Genomic DNA, 20,689 nt, shown 5'->3' with positions numbered 1-20,689 from the left:
TCATAAGATACCAATTGTTAATAAACCTCCTTTAAAATCACATTCTAAACCATCCAAATCACCTCTCAAATCAACATCCAAATCACCTCTCAAATCAACATCCATTTCACCTTCCAATTCACCATTTAAATCACCATTTAAATCACCTTCCAAATCACCATTTAAATTACCTTCCAAATCACCATCCATTTCACCTTCCAATTCACCATTTAAATCACCTTCCAATTCACCATTTAAATCACCATTTAAATCACCTTCCAAATCACCATCAATAGGAAAAATCGTTAATGTGATACCTTCAAAAAAAGTTGCAAAAACAAAGTCAACAAGGACACAAAAATTAGAACTTGATTTGGTTGCAATTAATAGAAGGGGGTATGGGGAAATTAGAAAATAAAAACAAGTGGCCAAATCAAAAAAACAAAAAAAACACAAATCAACACAAAAAATTAAAAAAAAAAAAAAAAATTAAAAATTAAAAAAAAAAAAAAATTGAAAAAAATAAAAAAAAATTACATTTGTTAAAAAAAATAAAAAAAAATAAAAAAAAATAAAACTTAAAAAAAATTGAAAAAACAAAATAAAAAAAAAAAATTGAAAAAACAAAATAAAAAAAAATTTCAAAAAAAAAGAATGATCGAAGAATTAATAGATTCGATAAAACTCTTAAGAAATTTAGCCATTGAATATGGCAATGAAGAATAGTTAGATTCAGAGGAAAATTTGACTAAATTCCTCGAAAAAGCAGCCAAAGTACTATATGTAAATAGTGGTGATGCTTTAATCGTTAAAAATTCAAATATGATGTTAGAAGCATTAGAATTAAAATCAAAACAATTTCACCAACATTGTGTAAAAACTGTAATAGAAAACGAATTATATTTGGACTTTTTTGTATACAAAGGAAAATGCAAAAACATCAAATGCACCAGAGGTAACAAAGCTAGAAAAAATTCAATTGTGTGCAGTGTTTACAGTGATATGGTAAATCAAGCAATTGAACAACTCAGGGAGTTAATAAAAATAAATTAATAAAAATAAATTAAAAAAAAAAAAATTGAAAAAAAAAAAAAATTAACAATAATAATAAATAAAATAATAATTAAAACAAAAAATAAAATTACAATTTAATAAACAAATAAAAATTGAAAAAAATTTAAAAAAAAAAAATTGAAAAAAAAAAAAAAAAAAAAAAAAAAAAAAAAAAAAAATTAACAATAATTATAATAAAAATAAATAAAATAATAATTAAAACAAAAAATAAAATTTCAATTTAATAAACTTTATTTGTTTTTTGAAAAAAAAAAAAATTTAAGGTCAGTGATTTTTTTTTTTCACTACGCTACTGTAGGGAAATTAAATAATAAAATTCACTACGCTACTGTAGTGAAATTTTATGGAAAATTCCCTACAACATAATTTTTGTTATTCCATTATTTTATTAATACAGTTAAAAAAAAAAAATAAAAAAAAAAAACTATTTTTAATAGTTTTAAATAGAATAATAAAATAATAAATATTTTTTTAAAAAAAAGATAAAATTAATTGCGCCATTAATTTTTTACAAGTATACCATTTTTATATAATCAAATTGTATAATGGAATTGGTCCACTTTAAAAAATTAAATTAATAAAATTCAGCTATTTACTATCCAATAAATATCATTTTGTAAAAATTATTTAAAATTAAAATCATTTGAATGACATCATATTTAAAAAATATATTTTAGCAATTTTTATTTTTTTAAATTATGTTGGTTTTTTTTTAAGATATTAATTTTATTTATTTTTTTTTTCATTTTAGAATGGAACAATATCCATTTATTTGTAAATCCATTTTTTAACCTATCAATAATTTTAAACATTTTAAACAGTTTTTTTTTTTTTTTATTTTTTTTTTTTTTTTAAATTTTAATTTTTTTTTTAAATTTTTATTTAAACGTTATTTAATTTTCAGATTATCACCTTCAATTAACATTTTAAATAAAACTCAATAAAATTTTTATTCAATTTTTATAAAAATTAAAAAATAAAATAAAAATAACCGACTTTTTATTTCTAATTATAAACTATGGAAATTCAAAAAAAAAAAAAAAAAAAAAAAAAAAAAAAAAAAAAAAAAAAAAAAAAAAAAGGATTTTTATGAGTAAATCATATAATTAAATTTTAAATAGAAATTCTCTATTAAAATTGAATTTATGTCAAATTTTATTAACTATTATTTTTTTTTAATATTCTTTTTTTATACATTAAAAAAAAAATATATTGATCGAGTGGTTTTTTAAAATATATATATATATTATTGATTGTTTTTTTTTTTTTTTTAATTATTTAAATCAATTGGTGTTGAAATAAATGATTGAGATGGAACATGATCAATTTTTTGTTTTTTTGTAGAATTCATAACTGGAGTTGATGGTTTAGTTCTCATTTCAATGAATGGAGAAGTTGGAGAGCAATAACGAGGTGTTTGCATTGACCATTTCTTTGAACCACTAGCTAAATAACGAAGATGTTCCAATATGAATTCCATATCACTTCTTTGTTTTGAATCTTTAAATTCCATTTCATTTAAGAGACTTTGTTCCATGGTTTGGTAATCTTTTACCCAGAAATCAATGAGATCAACCACTTGTTTGTAAGAATCTGGTAATGGAATATTCTTTTGATTTTGGAGGAAGTATAATGGATTCAAGTCACCTGCTTGATCATTGACTTCTTTTTCATAGGATACTAAATCATTGATTAAGGTGGTGATGATGGCGATGTCTTCGTTCATTTTGATCCATTTTGGGTCTGACCAAATGTAATATTCAATTTCATGATCTAACATTACTTCAGTAAGAGTGACACATGGATATGCACCGATATTAACTTTTCTCAAGTATGAGTATAATTCTAAATGTGGGGATGTGCCTTGAGCTGAACGAAGTTTATTGAATGGAATAATTGAATCGACCCATTGGACACATGAAGAGATGAAACGGTTGAAGGTATCCTTTCTTCTTTTGCCACACATTACTTCACATTTCTTTCTAAGGTGGAGAGCCATCTTCTCTGGACCAGTTGCATCAGACTCAACAGTACCATTAATAAACACATTATCCATTCTTTTCACCAAATCCATTTGTTTTTCATCAGTGTAGATACCAGCATCAAGAACATCATCAAATGAAAAGAACCATACCATTAATTCTCCACCCATTACTAATCTATTGAAATCAACATGTGGCCAGAAATATTTAGCCAAACTTACAACATTATTATGTGCCATTAAATCTCTTTTATTATTTGGTCTCCATACTTCTAATTCAATTGATTCCTTGTAAACATAATCAATGTAATTTTTTTCATTTGGAATTAAATCCCAATTATCTGGAAATTTGATATCACCCAAAGATAAAGACATTTTATTATTTATTATTATTAAATTATTTATTTAAATAAATTGATCTTATTATTATTATTATTATTATTATTATTATTATTATTATTATTATTATTATTATTATTATTATTATTATTATTATTATTATTATTATTATTATTATTATTAATTGTAAATGAGGAAATATAAAATTTTATTTTTTTATTTTCTTCTTTTTTTTTTTTTTGGATTTATTAAAAACTATTTATATCTTTTTTTTTTTTTTTTTGAAATAAATAATTTATTATTTTTTTAATGTTACAGTTGTAGTGATTAATGTTTTATTTTTTATTTTTTTTTTTTTTGTTCTCTATTTATAGATTTTTTATTTTTTATTTTTTTTTATTTTTTTTTTATTTTTTTTTTATTACTTTGGTAAAAATTATGTTAATTAATTAATTGATTGAAGATATTTTTAAAAAAAAATTACGGTAGATATTTTGTTGATTAATTTTTTACTAAGGATAAGGATTTATTTGTGAAATTTAATTAATTAATAATTTTTTTTTTTTTTTAAGATATGCAGTGGTTTGGGGTGATTATGATCTTAAAATTATTTTAAAAACTAACGAATTGGTAACTAAAAAATTTTTTTTTTAAAAACGGTGGTTTTTTGATTGAAAAAAAAGTTAAAAAATTTTATTTATTATTCAATTTATAATTGGTGGTTTTGAAAAAAAAAAAAAAAAAGAAGTAAAAATTGATTTAATTTTAGGTTAAAAAGGTATGAGCAATAGGATATTAATTAATGTGATTTGAATATTGAAAATAAAATAAAAAAAAAAAATAAAAAAATGGTTTAAATAAAAAATGTAACAACGATAAAAAAAAAAAAAAAAATTTTTAATAATAAAAGAATAATTTTTTGTTTTTGGGGTGGTTAGGAGAATAATTTTTTAAAAAACTAATTTTCTTTTACACTTTTTAAAATTTATTGCTGTGTGTGAGTGTGGGAGTTATAATGTTTTATTAAAATTCAAAAACTATAAATATGTATATGTATGATTGTATGGTGGTTTTCGATATTTTTTTTTTGTATGAGTAATAATAAAAATAATAAAAATGTGTGTTTGATGGGGGGTGAAGGCTTTATTATTTAAAAATATTCTTAAATAATTATAAAAATTTATATATAGAATAATGATTTTTTATAATTTTTTTTTTTTTTTTTTAAAAAAGATACCTTTAGAGATAAAAATTAATTTAAATTGGTCTTTTTTAATTGGACACTGTTATATTTAAATTATTTATAAAAAATTAAAACTTATTGTTTTGTTTAAATAATTTTTTTTTTTTTTTTTTTTTTTTTTTTTTTTTTTTTTAAATTAAAAACCAAAAAATAAATAGATAATAATAAAAATAAATAAAATAAATATTGGAAATAAATATTATTATTTTTTTTAAACTAATTCAATGAGAATTATTATTATTATTATTATAAGTATTATTTTTTTATTATTATTTTGGCTTTTTGCCGTGGTTTTATTAATAATAACTAAATTTATTAATTTATTTTAACCCAACAATAGACCTTGTCAAAATGATTGATTTTTAATTTGGGTTTTTATCTCTTTTTTTTTTTTGTTTTTTTTTTTTTTTTTTTGATTATAATATTATTTTATTTTATTTATTTTTATTTATTTTTATTTTTTTATTTTATTGTTATTGATAATATTATTATTTTTATTATTTTGGTGTTATTTTTATTACTATTATTGTTTTTCCCTTTTTTTTTTTTTTTTTTTTTTTTTTTTTTTTATTATTTTTATTATTTTTAAATCTTCTTTTTTATTTTTTTAATTTTTTTTTTTTAAAAAATGTTATATAATTTAAAAAAATTAAAAAATTAATATTCAATGTTTAATATATTGGGTAGATTGAAAAATATCAAGTTTTGTAATAAACATGAGTGGAAGGAATGTATTTGGTAGTGGTTTGTTACTAGTGGTGGTTTTTTTTGTTGGTAATGTAGGGATGTAAATATTGGTGTTCTTATTGTGGTGTTGGTGGCGTTTGTTGTTGTTGATGGTGTTTTAGTTGTTGTTGTTGTTGTTGTTGTTGTTGTTGTTGTTGTTGTTGTTGTTGTTTTATTTTATTTTTTGTTTTAGTTTTTTTTTTTTTATTTTTTGGTTGGAGGTAGATTTAAAAAAAAATTAAAGTATAAAAATATATTTATACAAATAAATGAAACTGCTATATTAAAAAAATTGTGTGTATTTAATATGGAACAGGTATATTACACAATTTTTTTTTATTTATTTAATAATAAATATCTTTATCTTTTTTTAAAATTCCAATTATTTTTTTTTTATTTTTTAAATTAATTTTGTATTATGTTATTACGACCACAATAAAAACTAAATATCTGTTATTTAAAGATTGAAAAATCACCCAAAATTAAGGAAGAAATAAAATAATTAAAAATAAAAAATAAAAAAATTATTTTATAATTTAAAATAAAATAAATTAAATAAAAAAAAAAAATAAATAAATAAAAAAAAAAAAAAGGCAATGCAACTCTAATTTTTATATAAATTTTATCAAAAAGTGTAAACAAAAAAATTAATTTATATAAAATAATACAAACAATGTTATTGTTATTACTTGATTTTTTTTTATAAATAAAATTTCTTTTTTTTTTAATTATAAATAAATAATTAATTGTGTTTTTTTTTTTTTTTTTTTTTTTTTTTGTAGTTAGTTAATAATATGTTGTTATTCAAAATTATTAATATCAAATAATATCAATAATGAATTGTTTTAAAATTTTAAAATTGACAATAATATGAGATGATACTTTATTTTGGTAAGAGAATTTTTTAAATATAAAACAATAATAAAAAAATAAATATTTACCACACACACTTACACACCCACACACACACAACAAGAAAAAATAATACTTTAATAATCTGTTCATACGATCTTATTATTATTTCAAGTTTCACAAAGTGAATAAGTACCAAAAAATAGATAAGATAATATCATGTATCAATGAAACTTTTAAAATTATTGATATTCAATAATACCAACATACACACTCAAGCCCAACAAATCTTATAAAACAGACAAAAATATAGTTATATTAAACAAAACAAAATAAAATAAAATTAAATAAAATAAAATAAAATAAAATAAAAATAAAAAATAAAATTTATAAACCCCAACTACTAGGCACCAGGCACCATTACATTTTTTAAATCCAAATACCACCAAATTAATTAATGGAGCTTTGTAATTATTAATTTACCGAACCCTATTTTTATAAAATGTTAAATAGAATTTGGGAAGTACGTGTGATATTAAGGGGTAGATTTAATCTGCTATTAAAACTGACAACCCCCACCCACACACTTAACTAAACTAACAAAAAATAGAATATTCTATCTAGTGGGTTAAAATGTGTGTGTGTTTTAGCTTGTTTGTTAGTGTGTGTGTGTGTGTTGTAGTGTTTTATTTGTTTTGTAAATGCGTGGTAATATTGAGTAGTACTACTTTTTTTTATCAATATTGAAATCAATTTGTTTTTATTCACAATAAATTAATTGAATATTTATTTATCATGAAAAATCAACAAACACTGGCAAAAATAAAACAAAAATGTTAACATTTTTACATATACAAACTAATCTATTTTTAAAGTTTTACAGATAATTTCAATAAGCAATCGTGTGTAGGTGGTGTGCATGTGGGATTGAAAGTTTAAAAAGACAGTTTACAAAATATTCCAATTAATATTATTATTAATAATTTTTTTTTTTTTTTTTTGACAAATCATAAAATAAAATAAAATTATTATAAAAAAATTTTGCAAAAACATTGAGATTTTTTTAAAAAAAAAAAAAAAAAAAATTAGAAAAGAAGAAAATAAAAAATTAATTAAAAATATCTAATTACGATGTTAATTTTATTAAAAAATAAAAAAATATCTACTTGTAAAAATGAAAATAATAAAAATAAAAATAAAAATGATTGAGAAATGCTTTGGTGTTAAAAAATATTCTAAAAATAGTTAAATTTGGTAGGTAGATAATTAGATTTTTGGATTTTTTTTTTGTAGTTGGGAATATTAAATGAAGAAAATTTATAAAATTTGGTACTTAATAATTTTTTTTTTTTTTTATTACTCCTACCCACGTAAATAAAAATTGAAAACTCCCATACATTAAAAATAAAAATATTTTTTAAAATTTTATTTTTGTTTAAAATCTTCCAAAAAAAGAAAAATTGGAAAATCTTGTGAACTGCTCCATTAATTTTTTTGTTTTTTTACCATCATATTAGATTAATAAAAATAACAAAAAAAAATAAAAAAAATAAAAAAAATATAACCTGAAATCATTTTCGACATTGAATCTATTTTTATCTCAATACAATCTCCTAAAAATTTTTCTTTTGTAATTAGGAATTCCCACACCTTTCTTTTAAAAAAAGAATGCAAGTATAAAAAAAGAATAAAAAAAATAAATAAAAATTTGCCTAACACGCTTGTTGTAATTTGATTATTTTATTTTTTTTTTTTTTTTTTTTTTTTTTTTTTTTTTTTTGGTGTCGATACATATATATATATATATATTGAATATAGGAAAAATCGATTTTTTAAAAGAAAATTAAAAAAATAATTAAAAAAAAAAAAAAAAATTTTTTATGATTCCTTTTTGTTGTTGTATAATGAAATAAATAAATAATTAAAAAAAAAAAAAAAAAAAAAACCTTTTTGTAATGATTATATTTAAGATCTATTTATTGTATTTGATCTTCTAATTACAAATAAAAAATAAAAAAAAAATTTATAATTATTTTTTTTTTTATATTTTCGTTATTATAATAATAAAAATAATTTTATTATGCAGATTGTATTTTTTTTAATTATTTGTAGTATTAGATTTAAATCGATCTTGAACAAAATCGATTTTTATAATATTTTTATAAAAAAAGATTAATTTAAAAAAATTAAAAAATAAAAAGATAAAAGAAATAATTAAAATAAAAAATATATAAATTTGTTTTTTTTTTTTTTTTTTTTTTTTTTTTTTTTTAAAAAAAATTTATTTTTATTTATTTAAATGACCAATATTTCCCCTTTTGATTGGTATTGATAACCAAAAACCAAAAACCAAAAAAAAAAAAAAATAATAAAAAAAAAAAATAAGTTTCTATTTTTATTTTGATGGTTTTTTGGGAAGAGATAATTTAATTCCGCCTCCTCTACCTCCGTTATTATCTTTAGGTGGTAAAATAGAGGTAGTTGCGACTTTTTTAAAAATATTTATATTATTATTTATATTATTATTTATATTATTATTATTAAAATTATTATTATTATTATTAAAATTATTATTATTATTAATATTATTATTATTATTATTATTATTATTATTATTATTATTATTATTATTATTAATATTACTAATATTATTATTTTTAAATTGTCCAAAAGAATTTGAATGGGTGTTATCATTCTTTTTAGCTTGATGAGGTGGCACAAAATCAACTTTACTATTATTTGGATTTGATATTTCATTATCAATATCAAAATCAAAATCGTCACTATTATTATTATTTTTAATATCATTATCATTAACATCGTTTTGATTATCCTAAAATACAATTATTATTTATTATTTGGAAATTTATGTTAGTATTCAAAGAAAATTAATAATAACGATAATAAAAAATTAGAAACAAAAAAAAACAGTACTGATTGTGTTTTTATGATTATTTATTTCTTTTTATCTTTTTAAAATTTATTTTGATTACAAACCACACAAGTACTTACAACACACCACACACCACACACCACACATGTAAAACAAATAAAAGGTCAATTATAAACCATAAATTATTTTAAAAATAAAAATGATAATAATAATAATAAAGTTGTCTTATCCGTATCTGTCCTATAATTGTATCTTTGCAACATAGGTATAAGGAGATAAGAGATAATGATTGTGAAAAATGAAATAAACATTCGGGTAAAAATGGAGGTTAATAATAAGAGGAAGGGTGGTTGTTACACACACACACATACCCACATATTAATCAACACACCATAAATGTAAAATTTCAAAAAACGACATCATTAGCAATTAATTTAGGGTGGTAAACGAGGAGATTAAAAATTTAAATGCATTAACCTCACAGAAGCCACCCAATATAGTTGTGTTTTGTGAAGTGTTGTGTTGTGTTGTGGTGAAATGTTTGTGGATTAATAAATATAAATAAATGATTTGTTTTTTTTTATTATTATAAATGATTTTTTTTTTTTTTTATTATAAATGGTTTCTTTTTTTTTTTATTATTAACTTAAAAAAACAAGTAAAAGTGGAAAAGAGTCCATTTTGGGACCAAAAAAAAAAAAAAAAAATTAAAGATATTTAAGGTTATATTACAAACACACTATTTTAAAAAAACGATAACCGACATTTTACCAAAACAATCTATTGCCAAAAAAAAAAAAAAATCACCAATTATAATAAAAAATGATACCTACTTTTGGTTCGTTATAACTAAACACTATACCATTCTTTAAATCATCAATATGATTCTAAAAATTTATTAACGAAATAAAATAAAAAAAATTATAAAGAAGATTTATAAATAGAAAAAAAAGAAAAAAAAAAAAGTGTAAAGTTAGTATTCTATTTTTTTTTTTTCTTTTTCTTTTTTTTAAATTTTTTATTTATTTATTTTTTTTATTACTTACTCTAACAATTCTATTTCTACCCAACCTCTCAACATTAATAATTGAATTTTCTAGTGTAACATATGGATTAAGCTCTTTTGTCCATTTAGAGTAAATTCCAAATAACTTTTCTAAATTTGCCTATAGTTTGGTAAATAGAAATATTTTAATTTTAAATTTTTATTTTATTTTATTTTATTTTATTATATTTTCCTTTTTCTAAAATAAAATGGTCAAAATATATATTTTAAAAAATATTACTTACTTTATTTGACTGTTTTGTGGAGAAACCAGAAAGTTTTAAGGAATTATAAAGTTTTGAAACCCCTTTAAAAGAAAGTAAGTCCTTATCTTTAATTGATCTTAAAATTACTTTTTTGTTACTAATTTTAAAATCTTTTTCATTTTTTTTATTTACATTTTTTTGAGGTGATGGAGATTTATCTTGGTCTTGTTGTTTTGATGGTGAAGAATATTTTTCAGGTGTTGCAAAATATTGATTATCATTTGACATTGATCCATCATCATTCATTCTTATATCTGATGTACCGAAATCCCAAGGATTGTCAATATCATTAGTAATTTCATTATCATAACTATTATTATCATTATTATTTTGAATTGGTTTTGATTTTGGTTGTGATAATGGTGATGATGATGGAGATTGGGTAGCAGAAATTGGAGATTTATTAATTTTCTTTTTAATTTGGTCCTTTTTTGATGGTGATGGAGTTGTTGGTGGTGTTATTGTTGGTTTATATGGTGATGTTGAATTTGCAATTTTTGGTGAAGATGTTGTACTTTTTGGTGTGCCATTTTTGGATTTTTGGTTTGATTTTGGTGATGGAGTGAAATCAATGTCAGAAGAAGGTGACGATTTAATTCTCTTTAATCTTGACTTTATTTTTGGTGAAGGTGTTTTAAAATTAATATCTTCATCATCACCTTTGTTATTACCATTATCAACTTTATCTATTAAAATATCATCATCTTCTTCATCAATAATTGTTGTACTCTTTTTTCTTTTTATTGGTGTTTTAAAAACTGTTTCTTCATCACTATCCATTATTATTTTATTTTTTTTTATTTTATTTTAACTTTTTTTTATATATATACAAAAAAATATATATTATGTAATATAAGAGTAAGTAAAAAAGAATAAAAAAAAAAAAAAAAAAGTTGAAAAAAAAAAAAATTTATAAAAAAAAAATTAAAAAAAAAAAAATAAAAAAAAGCGCGAAAAAGGATTTTTTTTTTTTTTTTTTTTTTTCAAACAATTTCATTAATATTTATATATATTTATATATAAGAGAATAATTTATTTAAATTTTTTTGAATTTAGTCACCTATGTTTTAGAAGAAAATTTAGATGAAATTTGATTCTAATTTTGGAAACTAAACTCCTCTTTACTTTTATCTAAAAATGAAAATCATGGGAGAATTAAGACCTTTAATTAAATTTATTTTTTTTTTTATTTTTTTTTTTTTAATTTTTTTTTTTCGGTTTTAATTTTTAATTTTTTTTTTTAATTTTTCTTTTTTTTTTAATTTTTAATTTTTTTTTTTTTTTTTTTTTTCTTTCTTTTCAAATATCATAAAACCCAAATATTAAAATGAGCGATATTCAATACTCAAAATACGTTTCAAATCAATATGGTTTTGAACTTGAATATCCATCAAATTGGATAGTAAAGGAACATTCAGCAATGTTTTTAGCATCTTTCATGGAATCAAACGATAAAAACTCACCAAGTCTTAATGTTACAATTCAAAATTTAGAAGGTTTGTTTTTTTCTTTTTTTTTTAAACAAATAATAATAATTAAAACTATTTACTAATGAATTAGTGAATTTAATAAAAAAATAATAAATAATAATAATAATTTTAGGATCAACTGGATCAGATCAATCTATGACACCAAAACAATTATTAGATATTTCAATTCAACAAATTCAACAAATTAATGCAACCCATATTGAAACAGGTTCATGTAAAATCGGTTCAAACAGTGCAGACTTTTTATCATATTATGCACCAGAACAAAAAGTAAGAAATAAACAATGTTTCTTCATAAAGAATAACAATGTATTCATCATTTCATATACCTCATCAAATGGTGAATTCACAAAGAATTTACCAGCATTGGAACATTGTTGTAAAACCTTTAAGAATTTCGAAGCAAAAGGATTTAAATACACTCAAATGGAAGCATTCACATCAAGTATTAAAAGCTCATCATCAGCAGCAACCTATTATTACCAATATTGGGTACCAAAGACATGGAAATCAAAAAAAGAATCTAAACATCAAGAATATACAGACTCTTCAAATAACTTATCATTAGTTGTTGAAGTTCAAAATAAAACCAATACTCCTCAAGTTAAAGAAACTAAAAAATCAACTACCATCACTAATAATAAACATCATTTCCACTACGATGTAACCATTGAAGATATTCATCTCTCATTGGTCTTTACATGTTTAGAGAATGAATCAAACTCTTGGGAACCACTATTCGAACGTTTTATAGCCGATTTAAAGATTGGCACATCATTTTTAGAATCACCAGTTTACAATCGTTTCTATAATTTCATCTTCAAATTCTACGTTCACATTCCAAAATCATTCGCAATGGACCCAAGATCATCCAATTTCACCTCTTTAATTTTCCTCGATCAAGATTATCCAATGTATCCAATATTTAATATCACATTGGAGGACTTGGGTGCTCCAATCAAATTGGAGCAATATAAAGATCTCCTCTTGTCTTTCTATGAAAACTCTGTCGAAAATGCACGTATCATCTCTCAAGATCCTGCTCGTATCGATAATTATCGTGCTCTTCGTATCAATATGGATGGTCGTGATCCTGAAATCGATAAAGATTGTAAAGTCATCATTCAATGTGCTGTCGTTCAACGTACAAAAGGTTTATTATTAAATCTTCGTCTTCCAAAAAATATTTTCGACACTGCTTATAAAAAATACTTTTATATATTCCCAAGTTTAGTATTTTATAATTAAAAATAAAATAAAAATAAAATAAAAATAAAAATAAAAAATAATCATTTAAAATAATAATTATAATAATAATTGTTTTTCTTCTAAAAAAAAAAATAAATTTTGATTTGTTTTATTTTTAATTTTATTTTATTTTTAATTTTATTTTATTTTTTTTTTTTCTCAAAAAATTTTAAAAATAAAAATCTTCTTTTTTTTTTTTATTTATTTTTTTTTTTTCTACTCAAAAACCAAAACAAATAAATGGATTATAAAATTAAAAATAAAAAGAGAGAACGTTCAAGTGATGATGATGATGAAAATAGTAGTGGAAATGAAAAAATTGTAAATAAAAAACAACACAAAATTGAAACAATAACAAAACCAACAAAACCATTATCAACATTGGCAGTTTCAACAGGTTGCAACAAAAACCAAAAGTTAACAGATATTATAACAGAATTAAGTATTTTTGAAAAGAATAAAGGATTACAACATAAATATTCAGCATATAGAAAAGCAGCTCAATCAATTAGAGCTCATCCAAAAGAGATTACTTCTGGTATTGAAGCTCAAAGTAAATACATATATATATATTTTTTACCATTCTTACTATTAATAATAAATAATAATTAACAATAAATTTATAAATATATATATATATATTTATTTTAGAATTGGATGGAGTTGGAAAAAAGATAGCAAAGAAAATCCAAGAAATTATTGATACAGGTGAATTAAAGAAATTGAATAATCAATTAAAAGATGAAACATTAACATCAATTGGGGAGATTTCAAAAGTCTCTGGTATTGGTCCAAAAGCTGCTCAAAAATTTTATGATGAAGGTATAAAATCAATTAAAGATTTATGGAAGATTAAAGATAGATTAACACATCATCAACAAATTGGTTTAAAATATTTTAATGAGATTGAACAAAAAGTACCAAGAAATGAAATTGAACAATTTGAAGAATTAGTTAGACAAGCATTATTAAAAATTGATAAAAAAATTATTTATGAAACATGTGGTAGTTAGTATGTATTTTCTTTTTCTTTTTTTTTTTTTTTTTTTTTTTTTTGAAATAATTTATTATTACTATAATCTCAAATAATAATTAATAATAATAATAATTAATAATAATAAATTATAAATAACATGTGAGAATCTACCATTGGTGTTTATTTTATTTAATTCATCTTTATTATTATTGTTGAACTCTTGTCTTAATTCCTTGATAGCTTTATAGCTCGTAGCATTTTCTTCGTCATTTGTTTATTGGATATTCCTAAAGATGAATTATCAAGAAAATGTTACGAACTATAAATCTATCAAAGAAGTAAGATAAGAGTTCAACAATCTCATTAGAGATGAATTAAATAAAATAAACATCAATACTAGATTCTCATATAATAATAATAATAATAATAATAATAATAATAATAATAATAATAATAATAATAATAATAATAATAATAATAATAATAATAATAATAATAATAATAATAATAAATTCCAGGTAAATAAATAACTGATATTTGTTTTTATTTTTAATTTTTTTAATTTTTTTTTTACATATATATATATATAATTAGTCGTAGAGGTTTACCATCATCAGGTGATGTTGATATTTTATTAAGTCATCCGAATTACACATTAAAGATGAAAGATAAAAAAGAAACATTTCATATTGTAGAAAAACTTGTTGACAGTTTAAAGAAATCTGGAATAATTATTGATGATTTATCATTAGGTCCATTTAAATATATGGGTATATGTAAATTACCATCAAATATTAAATTGGATAATATTGATTGTAAAAAAGAAAAGAATGATCATTATTCAGATAATGATGATGATGAAAAAGAGGAGGAGGGTAATGATAATGATGATGATGATGATGATGATTGTTCAACTAAAAAAATAAATAGTAATAATGAAGAGGATGCAACAAGTGACGGAGAAGAATTTGAAGATGATAGTGATGCAACTGAACCTGAGGATGAATCAAAACGATTGCCTCCAAAGAAAATATTAAAAAAGAAAACATTAAAATTAGAGAAAGAAAACATAAAGAAACCTAAAACAACAACAAAAACAACAACATCAAGTAAAAATAGTGAAAATAATAATAATAATAATAATAATAATAAAACCATTAATAACAATAATAATAATTTTAACACACACATTGCAAGACGTATCGATTTTAAATTAATTCCGTATGTACTATTTTTTTATTTTAAATTTTAAATTTATAATATTAACAATTATTACTATTATTATTATTATTATTATTATTATTATTATTATTATTATTATTATTATTATTATTATTATTATTATTATTTAAAAGAATTGAATCATATTATTTTGGTCTTTTACACAATACAGGAAGTGGTATTTATCTTTTTAAAAAATATTATATCAAACTAATTTAATTATTAATATTTATTTTCCATATTTTTTTTTTTTTTTTTTTTTTTTTAATAAATTATAATAAATTATAATTTAGATGAATTTAATAGACAAATGCGTGCCATTGCTCTTTCAAAAGGGTACACATTATCTGAATATAGTATAAACAAATTTTCAAAAGAGTCTGGAAAAGATGATCAAATTATTCCAGTGAATTCAGAGGAAGAGATTTTCAAAATAATTGGTATGAAATATTACCCTCCTCAAGAACGTAAACTTTAATTATCATGTTTAGAAAAAAATAAATAAATAAATAAATAAATAATGATCAAAATAATATCATGCCAAAAAAAAAAAAAAAATTTAGGAGTTCATTTTTGTTTTTTTTTTATTTTTGTTTTTTTTTTTTTATTTTTTTATTTTTTTTTTATTTTTTTAACTTTTTTTTATTTTTGTTAAAAGGCGTTTTCACCCTTCGTTAAAAAAAAAAAGATTTTTTTTTTTTTTTTTTGTCCACCAAAAATAGATTATCTCATTGTTCTATATGTATAAATTTTAATTTATATATAATATATATATTTTCTTTTTTTTATTTTTTTATTTTTTTTTTTATTTTTGTGTAAATTTATATATTTAAAAAAAAAAAAAAAAAAAAAAATTATTTTATAAAAAAATGGAAACATTTGAAGAAGATACAGATATTATAATTGATCAAGATATATTTATAGATGAATATGGATTTGAGTATAGGTATTCAGAGAATTCAGAATTAATTAAAGAATTAAAACAACAAAAAAAGAATGAAGATGAAAGATTAGAAGAATGGACACACTATATTCAAACTACATGTCATACAGAAGAGGATATATTTAGATACTTAAAAAGATATTCACATGAAGAATCATTTAGAGAACTATTATCACATGGTATTCATCCAAAATATCGTAAATCAATTTGGACAATATTCTTGGATTGTTATAATTTAGATTTTAAAAAAGGTTATTATTGGTCATTATTAAAAAATGAAAATTTCAATCTAGATGAATTATCAAATGATTTAACTGATCTCCAAATATTTTCAACACCATCATCACCATATTCAACAACATCAACATCAACATCAACAACAATGCCAAAGAATTCAAGTTATAATGATTTAATATTATCAACATCAACAGAATCTTTTAATAGTACTAGTAGTAAATCTAATATAAATAATTTAAAATATAAAAATGAAATTTTATCAGTATGTTTTTTATTTATTTATTATTATTAATAGATTGATTTTATAATATTATTCTAATATATTTTTAATTTTTTCAATTTTTATAGGATTTAGAGAGAACATTTCCAACACATCCAAAATCATTAGATCCAGAATTTAAAGATAAATTAAAAAGAATTTTATTTGTTTTTAGTGAAACAACAACTGTTGGTTATTGTCAATCTTTAAATTATATAACTTTTTTTTTATTAATGATTATTGAAAATGGTTTGTATTATAATTTATAATTTATAATTTTAAAATTAATAATTATTAATAGTAATAAATTATATTTATTTATATATATATATTTGTATATTTATATATATATATATGTATATATAGAGGAGCAAGTGTTTTGGTGTTTATCACATATTACAGATCAATTACTTACAGATTATTATACAAAGACAATGTTAGGAAGTCAAGTTGATCAAAATGTATTATTAGATTTAATGGAAGAGATATTTCCAGAATTGAATCAACATTTAAAGAATATTGGAGCCATTATACCAGTATTATCAATGGAATGGTTTTTATGTTTATTTACAGTATCATTACCTGCACAATGTGCATTAATAATTTGGGATAATTTCATTATTAGAGGTAGTAGAGTACTATTAGAGATTGCATTAGGTTTAATTGAAATGAATTTAAATTCATTGATGTTGGCAAAGAATCATGGTCAAGTAACTGATATTCTATCGGGTAGACCATTTAATCCTGACCTTTTCAAAACAATTGAAAATTCCTATAAAAGAATTGGTATTGTACTCTCTAAAAAGAGAATTCAAGATTTAAAATCAAAACATTGGGAAATTACAAAGAAACAAGTTAAACAAAAAGAAGAAGATAATGATCTTCGTTATCTACTAAAATCAACTAAATTCGATTTAGAGAAATTAAAAGATTTAAAAGAAGAATTTGAATATTTATCAACTGATGGTACTGGTATTGGTTTCTTACAATTTCAACAATTAATTTTAAGATTTTTACCTGACTGGAATTGGAATTTAAATTATAATAATAATAATAATAATAATAATAATAATAATAATAATAATAATAATAATAATAATAATAATAGCAATAATAATAGCAATAATAATAACAATGAAAATAAAAACAATAATTTATTGGATAGAATGTTTAAATTAATGGATAAAGATGATGATAATCTTTTAAATTTTAAAGAATTGGTTGAATCATTATCAACATTATCACATGGTAATATAGATCAAAAGTTAACATTTATATTTAAATTATTTGCAATTGAACATAAAGATTTCATCAATAGAAGTGAATTAAGAGAATTAATTGACCATGTTCATTTCATTTATTTCGAACCATTTCTAAAGGATTATCCAAATGAAGTTAAATCCGGTTATTTTCAAAAGAAAGAAGATTTCATAAATGATGCAAAAGAGAGAATATCATTTGAAGATTTAAAACAAATAGCTTATGAAAATCCATTAATTATTGAATCTTTTAGAATTCCAAATGGAAATTATTCTCCAACTTTAACTAGTAGTGGTAATAATTTTGGTACCAACACCACCATTAATAATTGTAATAATAGTAATAGTAATAATAATGATAATGTAAATAAAAAAGATAGTCAATCAAAGCAGCAACAACAACAACAAAGCAATCAACCAAAGAGAAGAAGTAACTCATTCCATCTTTTAAATACAGAAGGACAAAATCATTTAGCAATAAAAAAACAACAACAAATGAAACATGATCAACTCCAACAAGTTAAAAACCAAGAACCTCCAAAATCTCCAAAATCTTTAAAAACTGTAAATAATAATAATACAACTAATAATAACACCAATACAACATATTCTAGTATTGGTAATGCTACAAATAATATTTTAAAGAAATTGGACCCCTTAAAAAAAAAAATTATTGAAAATTCATCATCTAATAACAATAACAATAATAACAACAACAACTACAGCAATAGTACAAAAAAAAGTGGTGAAATTTCAGCACCACCACCACCACCACCCCAATCTATAGAAAACAATTTAAAGGGTGAATTAACCAATGATGGAGCTTGCTCATTGATGTAAATAATAAAAATTTTAGAATAATACACAATGGTTAATACTACCAATCAAAATAATTTCCACTTTTTTTTTTTTTTTTTTTCTTTTTTTTTTTTATTTAAAAAAGTTTATTTTTAATTATTTATCATCCATTTTTTGTAATTGTTTCTTTATTTTCAATAACAACTATAGGGAATATATTGTTAATTTAATAAAAAAATTGAAAATGAATTTTTTGATCAAAAAAAAAAACAGAATATCAAATTTTTTATTTTTTTTAATTTTTTTTATTTTTTTATTTTTTATATTTACCATAATTATGACAAAAATGTTGAAATTTTTATTTAAAAATAAAATAAATGTTGAATTATCAATTAAACAATATAAATTAAATCTAAGAAATCCATTTGGGTAAGATTTTATTTTTATTAAATTTTATTTTTATATTTTAATATTTTATTTCATTTAACACTTTTTTCATTAAATTTAGAACAGCACATTCAGTAACAACAACAAGAACCAATGCATTAATTGAAATTAAAGTAGAGGATATTAGAGGATTTGGAGAATGTGGTTTACCACCAAAGAAACCATTATGTTATTTAGCAGATTACAATGATATTGAAACTTATTTTAATAGTTGGATTAAAGAAATTGATGAAAAACAAAAACAACAACAACAACAACAAGAAGAATCATATCATTATGATGCATTTAATAAAATTTCACAAAAAGAATATTTTAAAGAATTAAGAAAAGAAATGAATGGTGATTATCAACAAAGTGTTTATCAATTTTTATTTGAATGTTTAGATAATTGTAAAGAGAATAGTAAAGATTATTCCTATGCTTCAAGATGTGCAATTGAAATGGCATTGTTAGATGGTTGGGGTAAATTTTTAAAACAACCAATTTATAAATTAATTAATATTCCAGAGAGTGAATCATTGAAACCATTTTATTATACAATTTCAATGTGTCCAACAATGGAGGAAATTATGGATTCAACTGATTTCGGTAGTAAATATACAGGATTTTTAAAGATTAAATTAGATGCTGACGTTGAAAAAGGTATGAATATCATTGACTCTGTTCAAAAACGTTTATTAAATAATAATTCAACAAGAACAATTTCAAAAATTTCAGTCGATGCAAATTCATCTTGGACCCCAAGTGTTGCAAGAAAATATTTGGAAAAGCTATCACCAATGGCTGATTTAATATCAATGGTTGAACAACCATTCCCAATTGAAACTTTAAAAACAGTCAACAAAGATCAAAAAATTGATATTCAACATTTAAACGAATGGGTATCAATTAAAAAGGAATATCAAGATAAAGGTTTACTCATTTTCGCTGATGAATCAATTTGTACTGAAAAGGATTTGGATGGTTTAGTTCAATTAGTTCATGGTGTAAATATAAAACTTGAAAAAACTGGTGGAATTAGACCAGGTCTTTCAACATTATTAAAAGCAAAAGAATTGGGTTTAAAAACTTGGATTGGTTCAATGGTAGCTTCAAGTTTAAATGTTAGTGCCGCTGCTCATCTCTTATGTTCATTATCTGACTTTGGTGGTGATCTCGATGGTGGTTTATTAATTGATGATGCAACTCAACTATTTGAAAATGATGCTTTTCAATTATTAGATAATGGTTTAATTAAAATGAATTCAAATAATTATGGTGTTGGTGTAACTTTAAAAAAATAAAATAAAATTTTTCTTTTTTTAAATTAATGTTTATTTTTTATTTTTTATTTTTATTTTTTTAAAATATATAAATAATACAATTGCTATATGTATATTATTTTTATTATTTGATTATTTTGATTATTTTGAT

The 20,689-nt window shown here is 20.3% G+C and overlaps 7 protein-coding genes across 7 annotated transcripts; 5 read left to right on the top strand and 2 right to left on the bottom strand.

Moving 5' to 3' along the window:
• Positions 1–801: 801 nt before the first annotated feature.
• Positions 802–1,032, top strand: DDB_G0284733 (hypothetical protein; the record flags this gene model as incomplete). Its single annotated transcript, XM_633398.1, has 1 exon — positions 802–1,032. One exon carries the CDS (start codon positions 802–804, stop codon positions 1,030–1,032), a length of 231 nt encoding a protein of 76 aa, XP_638490.1.
• Positions 1,033–2,323: 1,291 nt separating this feature from the next.
• DDB_G0284707 (hypothetical protein) lies at positions 2,324–3,409 on the bottom strand (the record flags this gene model as incomplete). The annotated part of the gene is made up of 1 exon (XM_633397.1): positions 2,324–3,409. The coding sequence occupies one exon, from the start codon at positions 3,407–3,409 to the stop codon at positions 2,324–2,326; it is 1,086 nt and encodes a 361-aa protein (XP_638489.1).
• A 5,180-nt stretch (positions 3,410–8,589) lies between these two features.
• Positions 8,590–11,178, bottom strand: DDB_G0284731 (hypothetical protein; the record flags this gene model as incomplete). The annotated part of the gene is made up of 4 exons (XM_633396.1): positions 8,590–9,027; positions 9,921–9,974; positions 10,134–10,253; positions 10,378–11,178. The coding sequence occupies 4 exons, from the start codon at positions 11,176–11,178 to the stop codon at positions 8,590–8,592; spliced, it is 1,413 nt and encodes a 470-aa protein (XP_638488.1).
• A 547-nt stretch (positions 11,179–11,725) lies between these two features.
• Positions 11,726–13,136, top strand: DDB_G0284705 (hypothetical protein; the record flags this gene model as incomplete). Its single annotated transcript, XM_633395.1, has 2 exons — positions 11,726–11,894; positions 12,001–13,136. 2 exons carry the CDS (start codon positions 11,726–11,728, stop codon positions 13,134–13,136), a joined length of 1,305 nt encoding a protein of 434 aa, XP_638487.1.
• Positions 13,137–13,376: 240 nt separating this feature from the next.
• Positions 13,377–15,811, top strand: polB (DNA polymerase beta; the record flags this gene model as incomplete). Its single annotated transcript, XM_001134542.1, has 5 exons — positions 13,377–13,689; positions 13,788–14,148; positions 14,707–15,333; positions 15,468–15,511; positions 15,627–15,811. 5 exons carry the CDS (start codon positions 13,377–13,379, stop codon positions 15,809–15,811), a joined length of 1,530 nt encoding a protein of 509 aa, XP_001134542.1.
• Positions 15,812–16,202: 391 nt separating this feature from the next.
• Positions 16,203–18,871, top strand: DDB_G0295717 (RabGAP/TBC domain-containing protein; the record flags this gene model as incomplete). The annotated part of the gene is made up of 3 exons (XM_002649097.1): positions 16,203–16,775; positions 16,862–17,021; positions 17,139–18,871. The coding sequence occupies 3 exons, from the start codon at positions 16,203–16,205 to the stop codon at positions 18,869–18,871; spliced, it is 2,466 nt and encodes an 821-aa protein (XP_002649143.1).
• Positions 18,872–19,166: 295 nt separating this feature from the next.
• Positions 19,167–20,559, top strand: DDB_G0284701 (mandelate racemase/muconate lactonizing enzyme domain-containing protein; the record flags this gene model as incomplete). Its single annotated transcript, XM_002649096.1, has 2 exons — positions 19,167–19,258; positions 19,338–20,559. The coding sequence occupies 2 exons, from the start codon at positions 19,167–19,169 to the stop codon at positions 20,557–20,559; spliced, it is 1,314 nt and encodes a 437-aa protein (XP_002649142.1).
• Positions 20,560–20,689: the final 130 nt, after the last annotated feature.

The sequence above is a fragment of the Dictyostelium discoideum genome (genome assembly GCF_000004695.1).
Source record: "Dictyostelium discoideum AX4 chromosome 4 chromosome, whole genome shotgun sequence".
In the NCBI taxonomy this organism is placed as follows: domain Eukaryota; phylum Evosea; class Eumycetozoa; order Dictyosteliales; family Dictyosteliaceae; genus Dictyostelium; species Dictyostelium discoideum.
The sequence above is the reverse complement of the archived record's forward strand: the minus strand, read 5'-3'. Positions and strand labels throughout refer to the sequence as shown.